Source organism: Boleophthalmus pectinirostris, unplaced genomic scaffold (genome assembly GCF_026225935.1).
Source record: "Boleophthalmus pectinirostris isolate CB_2022bp ecotype Guang Dong unplaced genomic scaffold, ASM2622593v1 HiC_scaffold_19, whole genome shotgun sequence".
Lineage (NCBI taxonomy): Eukaryota > Metazoa > Chordata > Actinopteri > Gobiiformes > Gobiidae > Boleophthalmus > Boleophthalmus pectinirostris.
The window spans coordinates 44,715,004-44,733,675 of record NW_026571140.1 but is presented as its reverse complement, the minus strand read 5'-3'; the positions used below and the strand labels follow the sequence as shown (position 1 = coordinate 44,733,675).

The 18,672-nt window shown below is 49.7% G+C and overlaps 1 protein-coding gene across 1 annotated transcript in view; it reads left to right on the top strand.

The window, feature by feature from the left end:
- slc6a5 (solute carrier family 6 member 5) overlaps positions 1-14,570 on the top strand; it is a 48,056-nt gene extending 33,486 nt beyond the window's left edge. The window contains exons 10-15 of the mRNA XM_055154387.1: positions 2,016-2,128; positions 5,028-5,163; positions 7,115-7,216; positions 9,105-9,205; positions 11,265-11,432; positions 14,403-14,570. Coding sequence (XP_055010362.1) covers positions 2,016-2,128; positions 5,028-5,163; positions 7,115-7,216; positions 9,105-9,205; positions 11,265-11,432; positions 14,403-14,558 — 776 coding nt within the window. The 3' untranslated portion in view covers positions 14,559-14,570. The remainder of the gene's footprint in view (positions 1-2,015; positions 2,129-5,027; positions 5,164-7,114; positions 7,217-9,104; positions 9,206-11,264; positions 11,433-14,402) is intronic.
- Positions 14,571-18,672: the final 4,102 nt, after the last annotated feature.

The window sequence follows — 18,672 nt, the reverse complement described above, 5'->3', positions numbered from 1 at the left end:
CCAGTCGCATACACACTAGTGTGAACGAACCACTCACATACACACTAGTGTGAACAAACCAGTCGCATACACACTAGTGTGAACCAACCACTCACATACACACTAGTGTGAACCAACCACTCACATACACACTAGTGTGAACCAACCACTCACATACACACTAGTGTGAACGGGGCCTGAGTGTCAGATGTGTCATTCTGAAACTCTCCACATGAAATAAAAACTCACACAAAATTCAGTCTCTTCTGTCACGAGAAATAAACTAGAGGTTCAGTCCTGGTTTAGTTCTAGTTTAGACCTGGTTTAGTTCTAGTTTAGTCCTGGTTTAGTTCTAGTTTAGACCTGGTTTAGTCCTGGTTTAGTCCTGGTTTAGACCTGGTTTAGTTCTAGTTTAGTCCTGGTTTAGTCCTGGTTTAGTTCTAGTTTAGTCCTGGTTTAGTCCTGTTTTAGTCCTGGTTTAGTTCTAGTTTAGTCCTGGTTTAGTTCTAGTTTAGACCTGGTTTAGTCCTGGTTTAGTCCTGGTTTAGACCTGGTTTAGTTCTAGTTTAGTCCTGGTTTAGTCCTGGTTTAGTTCTAGTTTAGTCCTGGTTTAGTCCTGGTTTAGACCTGGTTTAGTTCTAGTTTAGTCCTGGTTTAGTTCTAGTTTAGTCCTGGTTTAGTCCTGTTTTAGTCCTGTTTTAGTCCTTGTTTAGTCCTGGATTAGTCCTGGTTTAGTTCTAGTTTAGTCCTGGTTTAGTAGTCCTGTTTAGTCCTTGTTTAGTCCTGGTTTAGTTCTAGTTTAGTCCTGGTTTTAGTTCTAGTTCTAGTTTAGACCTGGTTTAGTTCTAGTTTAGTCCTGTTTTAGTCCTTGTTTAGTCCTGTTTTAGTCCTTGTTTAGTCCTGGTTTAGTTCTAGTTTAGTCCTGGTTTAGTTCTAGTTTAGACCTGGTTTAGTCCTGTTTTAGTCCTTGTTTAGTCCTGGTTTAGTTCTAGTTTAGTCCTGGTTTAGTTCTAGTTTAGACCTGGTTTAGTTCTAGTTTAGTCCTGGATTAGTCCTGGTTTAGTTCTAGTTTAGTCCTGTTTTAGTCCTTGTTTAGTCCTGTTTTAGTCCTTGTTTAGTCCTGGTTTAGTTCTAGTTTAGTCCTGGTTTAGTTCTAGTTTAGACCTGGTTTAGTCCTGTTTTAGTCCTTGTTTAGTCCTGGTTTAGTTCTAGTTTAGTCCTGGTTTAGTCCTGTTTTAGTCCTGTTTTAGTCCTTGTTTAGTCCTGGTTTTAGTCCTGTTTAGTTTAGTTAGTCCTGGTTTAGTAGTCCTGTTTAGTCCTTGTTTAGTCCTGGTTTAGTTCTAGTTTAGTCCTGGTTTAGTTCTAGTTTAGACCTGGTTTAGTTCTAGTTTAGTCCTTGTTTAGTCCTGGTTTAGTTCTAGTTTAGTCCTGGTTTAGTTCTAGTTTAGACCTGGTTTAGTTCTAGTTTAGTCCTGGATTAGTCCTGGTTTAGTCCTGTTTTAGTCCTTGTTTAGTCCTGGTTTAGTTCTAGTTTAGTCCTGGTTTAGTTCTAGTTTAGACCTGGTTTAGTCCTGTTTTAGTCCTTGTTTAGTCCTGGTTTAGTCCTGTTTTAGTCCTGTTTTAGTCCTTGTTTAGTTTAGTTTTAGTCCTGGTTTAGTTCTAGTTTAGTCCTGGTTTAGTCCTGTTTTAGTCCTGTTTTAGTCCTTGTTTAGTCCTGGTTTAGTCCTGTTTTAGTCCTGTTTTAGTCCTTGTTTAGTCCTGGTTTAGTTCTAGTTTGTCAGGAGAAATAGACTAAAGTCACATGAAGTGAACTTTAAACCAGGAGTTGAACGTTTCGAGTTTTTGGAGCTGATCCCAAAAAAAACAAAAAAAAACAACAAGAAGAAGAAACATGTGAGGAGCACGAGTCTGGAGATGTGTTTAAAAACCGTGGATCTCCTGCTCCGTCTCACGTTACGTTTGTGAATGTTTAAATATTTGGTGTCGTTTTCTTGTGTATTTTATTTTTTTTTCATTAGTTCTTCTTCTTCTCTCAGGACCTGGCATCGCCTTCGTGGTTTATCCAGAGGCTCTGACCCGACTCCCGCTGTCGCCATTTTGGGCCATTATCTTCTTCCTCATGCTCCTCACCCTCGGACTGGACACAATGGTGAGGGCACCTGACACACACGAGGAGGGACCTGACACACACGAGGAGGGCACCTGACACACACGAGGAGGGACCTGACACACGCGAGGAGGGGACCTGACACACACGAGGAGGGCACCTGACACACACGAGGAGGGCACCTGACACACACGAGGAGGGACCTGACACACGCGAGGAGGGACCTGACACACACGGAGAGGGCACCTGACACACACGAGGAGGACCTGACACACGCGAGGAGGACCTGACACACGCGAGGAGGGACCTGACACACGCGAGGAGGGCACCTGACACACGCGAGGAGGGCACCTGACACACGCGAGGAGGGCACCTGACACACGCGAGGAGGCACCTGACACACGCGAGGAGGGCACCTGACACACGCGAGGAGGGCACCTGACACACGCGAGGAGGGCACCTGACACACGCGAGGAGGGCACCTGACACACGCAGAGGAGGGCACCTGACACACGCGGGGAGGGCACCTGACACACGCGAGGAGGGCACCTGACACACGCGAGGAGGGCACCTGACACACGCGGGGAGGACGTGAGGACAGGAGGAAGTGAGGACATGAGGACAGGGGGACATAAGGACATGAGGACATGAGGACATGAGGACATGAGGACATGAGGACAGGGGGACATGAGGACATGAGGACATGAGAGGACATGAGGACATGAGGACAGGGGGACATGAGGACATGAGGACAGGGGGACATGAGGACATGGAGAGGACAGGAGGAGGACAGGACAGGAGGACAGGAGACATGAGGACATGAGGACATGAGGGGACATGAGGACATGAGGACAGGGGGACATGAGGGACAGGGGACAGAGGACATGGAGGACAGGGGACAGGGGACATGAGGACAGGGGACATGAGGACATGAGGACATGAGGACAGAGGGGACATGAGGAGGGACAGGAGGACAGGAGGACATGGGAGGACATGAGGACATGGGGACATGAGGACACATGAGGGACATTGAGGACATGAGGACAGGACAGGACAGGAGGACAGGAGGACAGGAGGACATGAGGACATGAGGACATGGGGACAGACATGAGGACATGAGGACATGAGGACAGGGGGACAGAGGGAGACAGGACATGGGACATGAGACAGGACAGGAGGGACAGGAGGACAGGGGACATGAGGACATGAGGACGACATGAGGACATGAGGACAGGAGGACATGAGGACATGAGGACATGAGGACATGAGGACATGAGGACATGAGGACAGGGGACATGAGGACAGTGAGGACATGAGGACAGGGGGACATGAGGACATGAGGACATGAGGACATGAGGACAGGGGGACATGAGGACATGAGGACATGAGGACAGGGGGACATGAGGACATGAGGACAGGAGGACAGGGGGACAGGAGGACAGGGGGACATGAGGACAGGAGGACAGGAGGACAGGGGGACAGGGGGACATGAGGACAGGGGGACATCTGTAGTTGTGTAAAGTTGTGTGGTGTAAATGAGGTTACGAGTCGCGTCTGTGACCTGATTAGCGTCGTTATTCACTTCGCTGCGTCGTGCGGCGACGCTTCTGTCCCGCTGAGTGTCTGGCCCAAAGGCACGAGGGAAACAGGAGGGAGCCGCGGGTCTGAGAGCGAAGAGGAGGAAGTTTAACAGAGGGAACTTTATGACGCAGGGAGGGTAATGGACAAGATAAAGCTCCACTGTGTAACTTTTCCGGTGGCTGGTCTCCGCGCTGAAGTTTGTGCTTTGTCTGAATGTTCCGCGCTGTCGGACACACTCGCCTCCCCTTTGTTCACTTACAGAAGTTCGATTTCACAAATGTTTGTGTGGGCTCGCCGCTCCACAGATCTGACCCGGACCCATTTTTCCCTCAAACACGGAACAAATATATTTTTTAAAATTCTCCCAGGGCTGAATTTTGGGTCAAATCTTGAGAGTTTTTAAACATTTAAGGTCAAATTCCTTTGGGGTGTTTTAACTAAATCTGTCCTTGGGTCTAAAAACATCTCCTTTTGTTCCAGTGTTAAGTAAACTCAGCTGGTTTTGTTCCTTTTGTTCCAGTTTTAAGTAAAGTCATCTAGTTTTGTTCCCTTTATTCCAGTTTTAAGTAACCTCATCCCATTTTGTTCCTTTTGTTCCAGTTTTAAGTAAACTAATCTAGTTTTGTTCCTTTTGTTCCAATTTTAAGTAAGCTCATCTCGTTCTGTTCCTTTTGTTCCTTCTGTTCCTTTTGTTCCAGTTATATGTAAGATCATCTCCAGTTTTAAAGTAAACTTCTGTTCCTTTTGTTCCAGTTTTAATTAAACTCATATTGTTCTGTTCCTTTTGTTCCAATTTTAAGTAAAGTCATAATTTTTAAAGTAAACTTCTGTTCCTTCTCTTCCTTTTGTTCCAATTTTAAGTAAGCACATCTCATTCTGTTCCTTTTGTGCCAGTTTTAAAGTAAACTTATGTTCCTTTTGTTCCAGTTTTAAGTAAGGTCATCTCATTCTGTTCCATGTGTTCCTTCTGTTCCTTTTGTTCCAGTTTTAAGTAAACTCATATTGCTCTGTTCCTTTTGTTCCAGTTTTAAGTAAACTCATATTGTTCTGTTCCCTTTGTTCCAGTTTTAAGTAAACTCATATTGTTCTGTTCCCTTTGTTCCAGTTTTAAGTAAACTCATATTGTTCTGTTCCCTTTGTTCCAGTTTTAAGTAAACTCATATTGTTCTGTTCCTTTTGTTCCAGTTTTAAGTAAAGTCATCTAGTTTTGTTCCAGTTTTAAAGTTAACTTCTGTTCCGTTTGTTCCAATTTTATGTAAACTCATCTAGTTTTGTTCCAATTTTAAGTAAACACATCTCGTTCTGTTCCTTTTGTTCCAGTTTTAAGTAAACTCATATTGTTCTGTTCCTTTTGTTCCAGTTCGCCACCATCGAGACGATCGTGACGTCAGTTTCGGACGAGTTTCCCAAATATCTGAGGAAACACAAACCTCTGTTCACTCTGGTCTGCTGCGTCTGCTTCTTCATCCTCGGATTCCCCATGATCACCGAGGTCAGCCTCCTCTTCCTCCTCTAACCCTCTTCATCCTCTAACCCTCTTCATCCTCTAACCCTCTTCCTCCTCTAACCCTCTTCATCCTCTAACCCTCTTCCTCCTCTAACCCTCTTCCTCCTCTAACCCTCTTCCTCCTCTAACCCTCTTCCTCCTCTAACCCTCTTCCTCCTCTAACCCTCTTCATCCTCTAACCCTCTTCCTCCTCTAACCCTCCCTCTCTAACCCTCTTCATCCTCTCTATCCTCTAACCTCTTCCTCCTCTAACCCTCTTACTCCTCTAACCCTCTTCCTCCTCTAACCCTCTTCATCCTCTAACCCTCTTCATCCTCTAACCCTCTAACCTCTTCTTCTAACTCCCTCTGCTCTTCATCCTCTAACCCTCTTCCTCCTCTAACCCTCTTCATCCTCTAACCCTCTTCATCCTCTAACCCTCTTCCTCCTCTAACCCTCTTCATCCTCTAACCCTCTCATCCCCTCTCCTCTCCTCTCTCTAACCTCTTCCTCTATCCTCTAACCCTCTTCCTCCTCTAACCCTCTTCATCCTCTAACCCTCTTCCTCCTCTAACCCTCTTCCATCCTCTAACCCTCTTCATCCTCTAACCTCCTCTCCCTCTTCTCCTCAACTCTTATCCTCTAACTCATCTCAACCCTCTCCCTCTTCCTCTAACCCTCTTCATCCTCTAACCCTCTTCCTCCTCTAACCCTCTTCATCCTCTAACCCTCTTCATCCTCTAACCTTCTTCATCCTCTAACCCTCTTCATCCTCTAACCCTCTTCCTCCTCTAACCCTCTTCATCCTCTAACCCTCTTCCTCCTCTAACCCTCTTCTCCTCTAACCCTCTTCATCCTCTAACCCTCTTCCTCCTCTAACCCTCTTCATCCTCTAACCCTCTTCCTCCTCTAACCCTCTTCATCCTCTAACCCTCTTCATCCTCTAACCCTCTTCATCCTCTAACCCTCTTCATCCTCTAACCCTCTTCATCCTCTAACCCTCTGCTCTTCATCCTCTAACCCTCTTCCTCCTCTAACCCTCTTCATCCTCTAACCCTCTTCCTCCTCTAACCCTCTTCCTCCTCTAACCCTCTTTCCCTCTAACCCTCTTCCCTCTTCCTCCTCTAACCCTCTGCTCTTCATCCTCTAACCCTCTTCATTCTCTAACCCTCTTCATCCTCTAACCTCTTCCTCTCTAACCCTCTGCTCTTCATCCTCTAACCCTCTCATCCTCTAACCGTCTTCCTCCTCTAACCCTCTGCTCTTCATCCTCTAACCCTCTTCCTCCTCTAACCCTCTTCCTCCTCTAACCCTCTGCTCTTCATCCTCTAACCCTCTTCATCCTCTGCTCCTCTGCTCTTCATCCTCCCGTCTTCCCTCTCTCTAATCCCTCGCTCTCATCCTCAACCCTCTTCTCTCTAACCCTCTGCTCTTCATCCTCTAACCCTCTGCTCTTCATCCTCTGCTCCTCTGCTCTTCATCCTCTGCTCCTCTGCACCACTTCATCTTCTGCTCTGCTTCATCCTCTGCACCATCTCCTCTCCTCGTCTTCGCCCTCTGCTCCTCTGCATCGCTTCATCTTCTACACCTCTTCATCATCTGCACCAATGAGCCTCTGCACCCTCTGCTCCTCCCCTCCTCTGCACCACTTCATCTTCTGCTCTGCTTCATCCTTTGCTCCTCTGCTCCTCTGCTCCTCTGCTCCTCTGCACCCTCTCCTCTCCTCTTCTAACCCTCTGCATGACGTCATCCTCTGCACCGATGAGCCTCTGCACCATCTACTTCTCTCCTCTTCCTCCTCTTCCTCCTCTCCTCCTCTTCCTCCTCTCCTCCTCTTCCTCCTCTCCTCTCTCTCTCTCTCTCTCTCCTCTCCTCCTCTCTCCTCCCTCCTCTCCTCCTCTCCTCCTCTCCTCCTCCTCTAACCCCTCTCCTCTTCCTCTCTCCTCGCCTTTCCTTCAGAGCTGGGAGTAAAACATGCTTGCAGTTGGTGGACACGTTTGCGGCGTCGTATTCTCTCGTCATCATCGCCATCTTCGAGCTCGTGGGAATCTCGTATCTTTACGGTGAGAGTTTTTCAAAAGTGTTTTCGTTTATTTCCACTCGTTTTAGGGCCAAATGTGTGTCATCGTGTACCATCGTCCGTCGCCCCATCGTGCGTCGCTCCATCGTCCATCGTCCGTCGCTCCATCGTGCGTCACTTCATCGTCTGTCGTTCCATCATCTGTCGCTCCATCGTCCATCGCTCCATCGTCCGTCGCTCCATCATCCGTCACTTCATCGTCTGTCTCTTCATCGTCTGTCGCTCCATCGTGCGTCGCTTCATCGTCTGTCGTTCCATCATCTGTCGCTCCATCGTCCATCGCTCCATCGTCTGTCGCTCCATCATCTGTCTCTTCATCGTCCGTCACTTCATCATCTGTCTCTTCATCGTCTGTCGCTCCATCGTGCGTCGCTTCATCGTCTGTCGTTCCATCATCTGTCGCTCCATCGTCCATCGCTCCATCGTCTGTCGCTCCATCATCCGTCGCTCATCATCTGTCACTTCATCGTCCGTCACGTAATCGTCCGTCGCTCCATCATCTGTCTCTTCATCATCTGTCGCTCCATTGTCTGTCGCTCCACCATCCTTCACTCCATCATCTGTCTCTTCATCGTCCATCGCTCCATCGTCCGTCGCTCCATCGTGCGTCACTTCATCGTCTGTCGTTCCATCATCTGTCGCTCCATCGTCCATCGTCATCGCTCCTCCATCATGCATCCTCATCTTTCACTTCATCGTCCGTCACTTCATGTCCGTCGCTCCATCGTGTGTCGCTCCATCGTCCGTCGTCCATCATCCGCACTTCATCGTCTGTCACTTCATCGTCGTCGCTCCATCATCTGCCTCTTCATCGTCTTCGTCTCCATCGTTGTCGTCGTCTTATCATCGTCTGTCGTCCATCCGTCGCTCCATCGTCATCCATCGTCCTTCATCGGTCCATCGCATCATCATCTGTCGCTGTCCATCATCGTCTGTCATCATCTGTCTCTCTTCCATGCGCTCCATCGTCTTCATCGTCCGTCGCTCCATCATCTGTCTCTTCATCATCTGTCGCTCCATTGTCTGTCGCTCCACCATCCTTCACTCCATCATCTGTCTCTTCATCGTCCATCGCTCCATCGTCCGTCGCTCCATCGTGCGTCACTTCATCGTCTGTCGTTCCATCATCTGTCGCTCCATCATCCACCGTTTCATCGTCTGTCGTTCCATCATCTGTCGCTTCATCGTCCGTCACTTCATCGTCCGTCGCTCTCATCCATCTCTCATCTGTCCATTGTCCGCTCCATCGTGCGTCGCTTCATCGTCTGTCGTTCCATCATCTGTCGCTCCATCGTCTGTCGCTCCATCGTCCATCGCTCCATCGTCTGTCGCTCCATCATCTGTCTCTTCATCGTCCGTCGCTCCATCATCCGTCGCTCCATCATCCGTCGCTCCATCATCCGTCACTTCATCGTCCGTCACTTCATCGTCCGTCGCTCCATCATCTGTCACTTCATCGTCCGTCGCTCCATCGGTCGTCTCTTCTCTCATCATCTGTCGTCTGTCGTCTCCATCGTGCGTCGCTTCATCGTCTGTCGTTCCATCATCTGTCGCTCCATCGTCCATCGCTCCATCGTCTGTCGCTCCATCATCTGTCACTTCATCGTCCGTCGCTCCATCATCTGTCTCTTCATCATTTTTTATTTGTTTAAATCTTTTTGAGACAATTCTAACTCCACATTCTTTCAGACGAGCGTAAAACAACAACAGATGAACTTACAGTCAGATCTGTGGAGAGGCGAGCCGCTCAGAGTAAAACCTTTTCTCTTTAGTTCAGTCGAGATCAGCGACTCCAGAGCTGGAAAAAAAAAAAAAAAAGCTGAGAGGATTGTGGGACATTTAAAACAAACTGACTCCGATGTTCTCCTCAGGTCTGCAGAGGTTCTGTGAGGACATCGAGATGATGGTCGGATTTCAGCCAAACCGTTTCTGGAGACTCTGCTGGGCCTTCGTCACCCCGACCATCCTCACGGTAAGAACCACATGCACACCAGAACCTCCAGAACCTCCAGAACCACCAGAACCACACACACGCCAGAACCTCCAGAACCTCCAGAACCACACACACGCCAGAACCTCCAGAACCTCCAGAACCTCCAGAACCACACACACGCCAGAACCTCCAGAACCTCCAGAACCACCAGAACCACACACACGCCAGAACCTCCAGAACCTCCAGAACCACCAGAACCACACACACGCCAGAACCTCCAGAACCTCCAGAAACCCACTCCAGAACTCCAGAACCTCCAGAACCACCAGAACCACACACAGCGTTAGAACCTCCAGAACCTCCAGAACCACCACCAGAACCACACACATGCCAGAACCTCCAGAACCTCCAGAACCACCAGAACCACACACACGCCAGAACCTCCAGAACCTCCAGAAACCACCACAAAACGCCAGAACCAGACACACCCAAAGAACCTCCAGAACCTCCAGAACCACCAGAACCACACACACGCCAGAACCTCCAGAACCTCCAGAACCACCAGAACCACACACACGCCAGAACCTCCAGAACCTCCAGAACCACCAGAACCACACACACGCCAGAACCTCCAGAACCTCCAGAACCACCAGAACCACACACACGCCAGAACCTCCAGAACCTCCAGAACCACCAGAACCACACACATGCCAGAACCTCCAGAACTTCCAGAACCACCACCAGAACCACACACATGCCAGAACCTCCAGAACCTCCAGAACCACCAGAACCACACACACGTTAGAACCTCCAGAACCACCAGAACCACACACACGTTAGAACCTCCAGAACCTCCAGAACCACCACCAGAACCACACACATGCCAGAACCTCCAGAACCTCCAGAACCACCAGAACCACACACACGCCAGAACCTCCAGAACCTCCAGAACCTCCAGAACCACCAGAACCACACACACGCCAGAACCTCCAGAACCACCAGAACCACACACACGCCAGAACCTCCAGAACCTCCAGAACCACCAAAACCACACACGCAGAACCTCCAGAACCTCCAGAACCACCGAACCACACACACGCCAGAACCTCCAGAACCTCCAGAACCACCAGAACCACACACACCGTAGAACCTCCAGAACCTCCAGAACCACCACCAGAACCACACACATGCCAGAAACCTCCAGAACCTCCAGAACCACCACCAGAACCACACACACCAGAACCTCCAGAACCTCCAGAACCACCAGAACCACACACACGTTAGAACCTCCAGAACCTCCAGAACCACCACCAGAACCACACACATGCCAGAACCTCCAGAACCACCACCACAGAACCACACACACGTTAGAACCTCCAGAACCACCAGAACCACACACACGTTAGAACCTCCAGAACCACCAGAACCACACACATGCCAGAACCTCCAGAACCTCCAGAACCACCAGAACCACCACCAGAACCACACACACGTTAGAACCTCCAGAACCACCAGAACCACCAGAACCACACACACGTTAGAACCTCCAGAACCACCAGAACCACCACCAGAACCACACACACGTTAGAACCTCCAGAGCCACACACACGTTAGAACCTCCAGAACCACCAGAACCACCAGAACAGTTAAATACAGATACAGACCCAGACCCAGACTCAGACCCAGACCGAGACTTGCTTTAGACTTGGTTCAGTCCTGATTCTGATCTGGTTTAGTCCAGTTCCTGACCCAGTTCTGACCTGGTTCTGACCTTATTTAGACCTGGTTCTGATCTGGTTTATTCCCGTGTCTGACCTGTTTCTGACCCGGTTCTGACCTGGTTCTGACCTGGTTCTGACCTGATTCTGACCTGGTTTTAATCCTGTTTCTGACCCGGTTTATACCTGGTTTAGTCCTCTTTCTGACCCAGTTTTGACCCGGTTTTGTGCTGTAGGGCATCTTCTTTCTGTTCTGCCTCTGTCCTATTTCTGATTCAGTTCTGACCTGGTTCTGACCTGATTTAGACCTGGTTCTGATCCAGTTTAGTCCTGTTTCTGACCCGCTTCTGACCCGGTTTTGACCCGGTTCTGTGCTGCAGGGCATCCTGTTCCTGAGCCTGTACCAGTGGAAGGTGATGACGTACGAGGACTACACGTATCCCACCTGGTCCATGGTCCTGGGCTGGCTCATGGTCATCTGCTCCGTCATCTGGATCCCCATCATGTTCGTCATCAAGATGCACCTGGCGCCCGGATCCTTCATCGAGGTACGGGTCCTCAAGATGGCCGCCGCGACGCTGACCCCCCAAATGACCCCCAACTGACCCAACTGACCCCCATCTGACCTCCAACTGACCCCACCTGACCTCCAACTGACCCCACCTGACCTCCAACTGACCTCCACCTGACCCCACCTGACCTCCACCTGACCTCCACCTGACCCCACCTGACCTCCAACTGACCCCACCTGACCTCCAACTGACCTCCACCTGACCCCACACTGACCTCCACCTGACCTCCACCTGACCCACCTGACCTCCACCTGACCTCCAACTGACCCCACCTGACCTCCAACCTGACCCTCCACCTGACCCACCTGACCTCCACCTGACCCCACACTGACCCACCTGACCCACCTGACCTCCCTGACCTGACCCCACTGACCTGACCACCTGACCTCCACCTGACCCCACCTGACCTCCAACTGACCTCCAACTGACCCCACCTGACCTCCAACTGACCTCCACCTGACCTCCACCTGACCCACCTGACCTCCACCTGACCTCCACCTGACCTCCCCCTGACCCACCTGACCTCCACCTGACCCACCTGACCCAGTGATCAAAACCAGACCCAGATTTGCTTTAGACCTGGTTCAGTCCTGGTTCTCATCTGGTTTAGTCCAGTTTCTGACACCGTTAAAAAGCCCAAGAGCTAAAGACTAAAGACACAGAGAAAAAAAATAAAAGAAAAAAGAAAAATTAAATCCTCCCTTTAGTTTTTTGGACAAATGAAAAAAGCACAACACAAAACATACAACTTTACAAACTTTTTCATGTCTCCTCCCTCCTTCCTCCTCTCCTCCTCTCCCTCCCTCCTGTCCTTCCCTCCCTCCCTCCTCCTGTCTCCTCCTCCTCCTCCCTCGTCTCCTCCCTCCTGTCTCCTCCTCCTCCTCCCTCCTGTCTCCTCCTCCTCTGTCCTCCTCCTCTCCTTCCTCCTCCTGTCTCCTCCCTCTCTCTCCTCCTCCTTCCTCCTCCTGTCTCCTCTCCCTCCTCACCTCCTCTCTCCTCCTCCTCCCCTCCTCCCTCCTCCTCCTCCTCTCCTCTCTTTCCTCCTTCCCTCCCTCGTCCTCTCTCCTCTGTCCCTCCCTCCTTCCTCCTCCTCCTCCCTGTCTCCTCCTCCCTGTCTCCTCCTGTCTCCTCCTCCCGGTCTCCTCCTCCTCTCTCTCTCCTCCTCCTCCCTCCTCCTCCTCTCCTCTCTCTCCTCCTCCCTCTTCCCTCCCTCTTCCTCCTCCTTTCCTCCTCCTCCTCTCCCCCTCCTGTCTCCTCCTCCCTGTCTCCTCCCTCTGTCCTCCTCCGTCTCTCCTCCTTCTGTCTCCTTCCTCCTCCTCCTCCTCTCCCTCCTGTTCCTCCTCCCTCCTCCTCCCCTCCTTCCTCTCTCTCTCCTCCTTTTTTCCCTTCTTCCTCCTGTCCCTCCTGTCTCTCCTGTCTCCTCCTCCTCCTCCTGTCTCTCCCTCTTCCTCCCTCCTCCTTCCTCTTCCTGTCTCCTCCCTCTTCCTCCTTCTCCTTCCTCCTCCTTCCTCCTTCCTCCTGTCCTCCTCTCCTCCTCCTCCCTCCCTTCCTCCTCCTCCTCTCTCTCCTGTCTCCTCCCTCCTGTCTCCTCTTCCTCCTGTCTTTCCTCCCTCTCTTCCTCCTCCTCCTCCTCCTGTCCTCCTCTCCTCCTGTCTCCTCCCTCTCCTCCTGTCTCCTCTCTCCTCCCTCCTCTGTCTCCTCCCTCCCTCCTTCCCTCCTGTCTCCTCTCTCCTCCTCCTGCTCCTCCCTCTCTCCTTCCTCCTCCTCCTGTCTCCTCCTCCTGTCTCCTCTCTCCTCCTGTCTCCTCCCTCTTTCCTCCTGTCCTCTCCTCCTCTGTCTCCTCTCCTCCCTTTCCTCTCCTCCTCTCTCTCTTCCTCCTGTCTCCTCCCTCCTTCCTCCTGTCTCCTCCTCCCTCTTTCCTCCTCTTCTCCTTCCTCCTCCTGTCTCCTCTCTCCTCCTTCCTCCTCCCTCCTTCCTCCTGTCTCCTCTTTTCTTCCTCCTGTCTCCTCCCTCTCCTCCTCCTCTCCTCCTTCCTCCTGTCTCCTCCCTCCTTCCTCCTCCTCCTCCTGTCTCCTCTCTCCTCTCCTCCTGTCTCCTCTCCTCCTCCTCTCCTTCCTCCTGTCTCCTCCTCTCCTCCTCTCCTCCTGTCTCCTCCCTCTTCCTCCCTGTCTCCTCCTCCTATCTCCTCCTCCTTTCCTCCTGTCCTCTTCTTCTTCCTCCCGTCTCCTCCCTCTCTCTCCTCTCTCTCCTTCCTCCTGTCTCCTCCCTCCTTCCTCCTGTCTCCTCTCTCCTCCCTCCTGTCTCCTTCCTCCTGTCTCCTCTTCTCCTCTTTTCTTCCTCCTGTCTCCTCCCTCTCCCTTCTCTCCTGTCTCCCTTTCCTCCTGTCTCCTCTCTCCTTGCTCCTGTCTCCTGTCTCTTTCCTCCTGTCTCCTCTCTCCTTGCTCCTGTCTCCTCTGTCTCCTCTCTCCTCCTCTCCTGTCTCTCCCTCCTGCTCCTGTCTCCTCTCTCCTCCCTCCTATCTCCTCCCTCCTTCCTCCTGTCTCCTCTTTTCTTCCTCCCGTCTCCTCCCTCTTTCCTCCTCTCTCCTTCCTCCTGTCTCCTCCCTCCTTCCTCCTGTCTCCTCTCTCCTCCCTCCTGTCTCCTTCCTCCTGTCTCCTCTTTTCTTCCTCCTGTCTCCTCCCTCTTTCCTCCTGTCTCTTTCCTCCTGTCTCCTCTCTCCTTGCTCCTGTCTCCTGTCTCTTTCCTCCTGTCTCCTCTCTCCTTGCTCCTGTCTCCTCTCTCCTTCCTCCTGTCTCCTCCCTCTTCCCTCCTGTCTCCTCCCTCCTTCCTCTTTACTTCTGTCTCTCTTCTCCTTCCCCCTTCTCTCGTCTCTCTCCTGTCCTCCCTTCTCTTCCTCTTCTCCTTTCCCTCCTCCCTTCTTCTTCTTCTCCTTCTTGTGTCCTGCAGCGTCTGAAGTTGGTGTGTGCTCCTCAGCCCGACTGGGGTCCGTTCCTCATGAAACACCGCGGAGAACGTTACAAGAACATGATCGATCCTCTGGGAACAAACTCGCTCGGCCTCAAACTCCCGCCCAAAGACTTCCAGCTCGGCTCCTACCAGTAGCACCGCCCAACCCCGCCCCCTCTCGACCCCGCCCTCCTGACCCCGCCCTGCTGACCCCGCCCTCCTGACCCCGCCCTCGCCCGCCGCCGTCGCACCCGGCCGAGGAGAGACCATCCTGGGGCAGACGAGGACCTCCACCTCCCTCCTCCAAACCTCCACCCGCCTGGACGTCCGCTCCTTTTCCTCCAGGATTCTCGCTCTTCCGGACGCTCGGAAAAAAGAAACGAGGAGCCGCAAATTTGATCTTTGAAAATCCCTCCTGTTTTGCTTTTACTTTGAAAATATTTAAATGTGAAACCCCCCGACGGCCATTTTCTCTCTCAAGCCAAGTATCCCGCAAAATGTCCGACAAAACCGTCATTTCTGTCCCCGTTCCGGTTTCCTGGACGACTCTTCCGGCGTCGTTTTACCGGATAGTTTTGGAGCTTGTACTGACTCCAGTTTCGGATCATTTTTGAACCCTTTTCCGGGGACGTTTTAAGAGAAAAAATTGTGGTAAAAACCTAAAAACCCAGTGGTGACCGTGCTGTGCGGCGGCAGACTCTGCGGAGGCCGTCCCGTCTGTGTCTGTGTCAGTGTGTGCGTGTGCCGCCATCCGGACCTACACTCCCAAATATTAAATATATATATATACATATGACGGAATATTCCACCCGGGCAGAGGGAAACAAACACGAGGCAGCGGAAACAACAGACTGAGAAAAAAAGAAAACAAGAAGAAGACGTTTCTGTTTAACGTTTGTGCAGATCAGCTCTTAAAGGGACGGTACCTCCAAAAAATATTATATATATATAAAACCAAGATGGAAAAAGGGTTTTATTCTCATCTGCCACGTTTACATGAGAGCTTCAATAAAAAAATAAAATAAAATATTTCTAAATAACAAAAGATAATAATTCTGATTAAAAAAAAAAAATGTATATATATATATATATATATATATATATATATATATATATATATATATATATATATATTCTGAATACAAAATTTTAATTCTGAATTTAAAAAAAAAATACAATTCTGAATAAAAATGAATTCAGCTTTAAAAAGTCCAGTCACTAGTTCTAGTTAAGAATCTGAACCGGTTTAGACCTGGACCCAGCACAAGGTTTAAACACAGATCTGAACCGGTTTAGACCTGGACCTGAACCGGTTTAGACCAGAATCTAAACCCATTTAGACCTGGACCTGGTTCAAGGTTTAGAGCAGGATCTGAGCTGGTTTAGACCAGATTCTGAACCTGTTTAGATCAAGACTCTGTGCAAGGTTTAGATCTGGATCTGAACCTGTTTAGACTTGTACCTGGTACAAGCTTTGGACCAGAATCTGAACCAGTTTAGACATGGATCTGAACCCATTTAGAGCAGGATCTGAACTGGTTTAGACCTGGACCTGGTACCAGGTTTGGACCATGATCCAATCAGGACCCTTCCCCAGATACTGAGAGGAATTAAAAAAGGAGATTTAACGAGTTTTCCATCTAAACCTCAATTCAGAATTATTATTTCCACGTAAATTCGAAGGAGAACATCTTAATTCAGAAATATTTAATTCAGAATTTAAAAAACTCATGTAAACGTGGCCCATGTGTCGTCCCAAACCTTGTTTCTGTGACCTCAAAATACAAATTTGACAAAAATAATAATGAGATGTTTGCACCAAAGATTAAAACACAATTAAGAAAGAAAATGTTTGAAATTACAAAAAAAATTACACAGAAAAAAATGCCCATTTGTTTCCACTCGTCCATCGGGAAAAACACTGCATTTGTTTTTTCTCGACAGGAAGGGCATCTGAAGTAAAAAAAAAAAAAGGTAAAAAAACTTGCGGTTTGTCCTTTTTTTTGTCTGATTTGCAGAAACGTGGAAGAGAAAAGTGCGACGAACTTTGTGGACGGGTTTATCCCATGTCCTGCCTCTCGCTTCTGCTTCTGCTTTGTCTAAAAAAAAAAAAAAAGAAAAAAAAAAAAGAAAAGAAAGAAACGATATTTTAGCGAGACCTGCTGTTCCTCCGGCGTCCACAGGGGGCGCCGCCGACTCCCCGCTGGGATCCTTCGGGCGCCGTCCTGGTCTCTGGCTCTTCCGTCTGTCTCTTTCTCTCTCTTTTCTTTTTTCGTATCGTGATCGTCTCGAGTCATTCGCAAAAAAAAATACATAAAATAAACGTCGCTAACCGTGTCCATTTCCCGCGCCCCCGGTTTTACGTCTGAAAAACGCTTTTTACGGTTTCTTACGGAGAAATATTAACCCCCCGAGTGTCCCGTGAACGTGAGCGCCGTGACTTCACCGAGCATTAGAGAAAAATTATATAACCAGTATTAGCAAATAATCTGTGTAGCCTCCGGAGCAGGAAGACGCGCTAACGTGCTAACATGCTAACGCGCTAACGTGCTAACATGCTAACGCGCTAACATGCTAAAGTGCTAACCGCTAACGCCTCCGTGTCGTGTCGTCCCGGTCGTGCAGTGAAAGTGTTCGCGGTCGCTGTGGTAGAGCTGTAGCTGAAGTCTTAGTTTAGTCTCCGGGTTTGTGCTTGTGTCGTCTTCACCGTTTTACACTTTTACACTTTTAGACTTTTAGAGCTTTAGACTTTTAGAGTTTTAGACTTTTAGAGTTTCCCGCCGCAGAAAAAAACCCACGACCGACCGACAGGGTTTGAACGACCCGAACTCAGAATCATGTTCTTACATCTGAAACTGCATCTTTAGAATCTTTAGAACATTTAGAACATTCTAGAGCAAAAAGAACTAGAACACACCCACGGACCTGGTTTAGTCCTGGTTTAGTTTAGTCCTGGTTTAGTCCTGGTCCAGTCCTAGTTTAGTCCTGGTTTAGTCCTGGTCTAGTCCTGGTTTAGTTTAGTTTAGTCCTGGTTTAGTCCTGTTTTTGTTCTGGTTTAGTCCTGGTTTAGACCTGGTCTGGTCCTGGTTTAGTCCTTGCGTCAGAGTGATTCTGAATTCCGGCCGTGGTCCTGGTCTGGTCCCGGTCTGGTCCTGGTCTTGTTCTTGATCTGGTCCTGATCTGGTCCTGGTCTGGTCCTGGTCTTGTTCTTGATCTGGTCCCGGTCTGATCTGGTCCCGGTCTGGTCCTGGTCTTGTCTGGTCTGGTCTGATCTGGTCCCGGTCTGGTCCTGGTCTGGTCCTGGTCTGGTCCCGGTCTGGTCCCGGTCTGGTCCCGGTCTGGTCCCGGTCTGGTCTGGGTTTGGGCGGGGGACGGTCCGGGTCTTCACGCATTTTAGAACCGTCGGAAAATAGTTTTTGTGACGTAGAAAAAAAAAAAAGTCAAAAGTGAAAACACAAAACCAAAATAAGAAGTAGAAGTGTCAGACGTCCTGAGTGTAATGTTTACTCCAGTGTCCCGCTACTGCAAGCACCACTACTACTACTACTACTACTACTACTACTACTACTACTACTACTACTACTACTACTACTACTACTACTACTATTCTTGTTAGTACTTCAGATTCCTCTCGCCGTCGCCATGTCCGTGTGAATACTTTTCTATCTGACTCGAGTCGTGTGATCTGAACTTTCTGTAGCTTTAGACGTTTTAGGAAAAATGTAGTGGAGCTGCAGTTCTGCACTTCTGCCACCAGGTGTCGGCCATGTGACGTGTTACAGTACTTTAATAGTGAAAGTACAGCGCCCCCTGCTGGTGCTGGACCGACTCGCGACTGTAAACTGTTTGTGTGGGCGAATGATCAGGGTTTAGTCCTGGGTCAGTTCTTGTTTAGTCCTGGTTTAGTCCTGTTTTTGTTCTGGTTTAGTCCTGGTCTGGTCCTGACGTAGTTCTAGTTTAGTTCCTATTTAGTCCTAGTTTAGTTCTTGTTCTTGACTAAACCAGCTCTAAACAGGGATTACTGTTTAGAGCTGGTTTAGTCCTGGTTTAGTCCTGGTTTAGTCCTGGTTTAGTCCTGGTTTAGCTTCAGTCTTTACAGTTGGTTGGATCTGGTCCAGTATCAGCAGAAGTTCTGTCCTTGTCTTGTCTCTTTGAGAACTTAAACTCATTTTCAGTTTTCTAAAATGCGTGGGCCCCTGGAGGCTCCTCTGGGCCCCTGGAGGTTCCTCTGGCTCCTCTGGGCCCCTGGAGGTTCCTCTGAGCTCCTCTG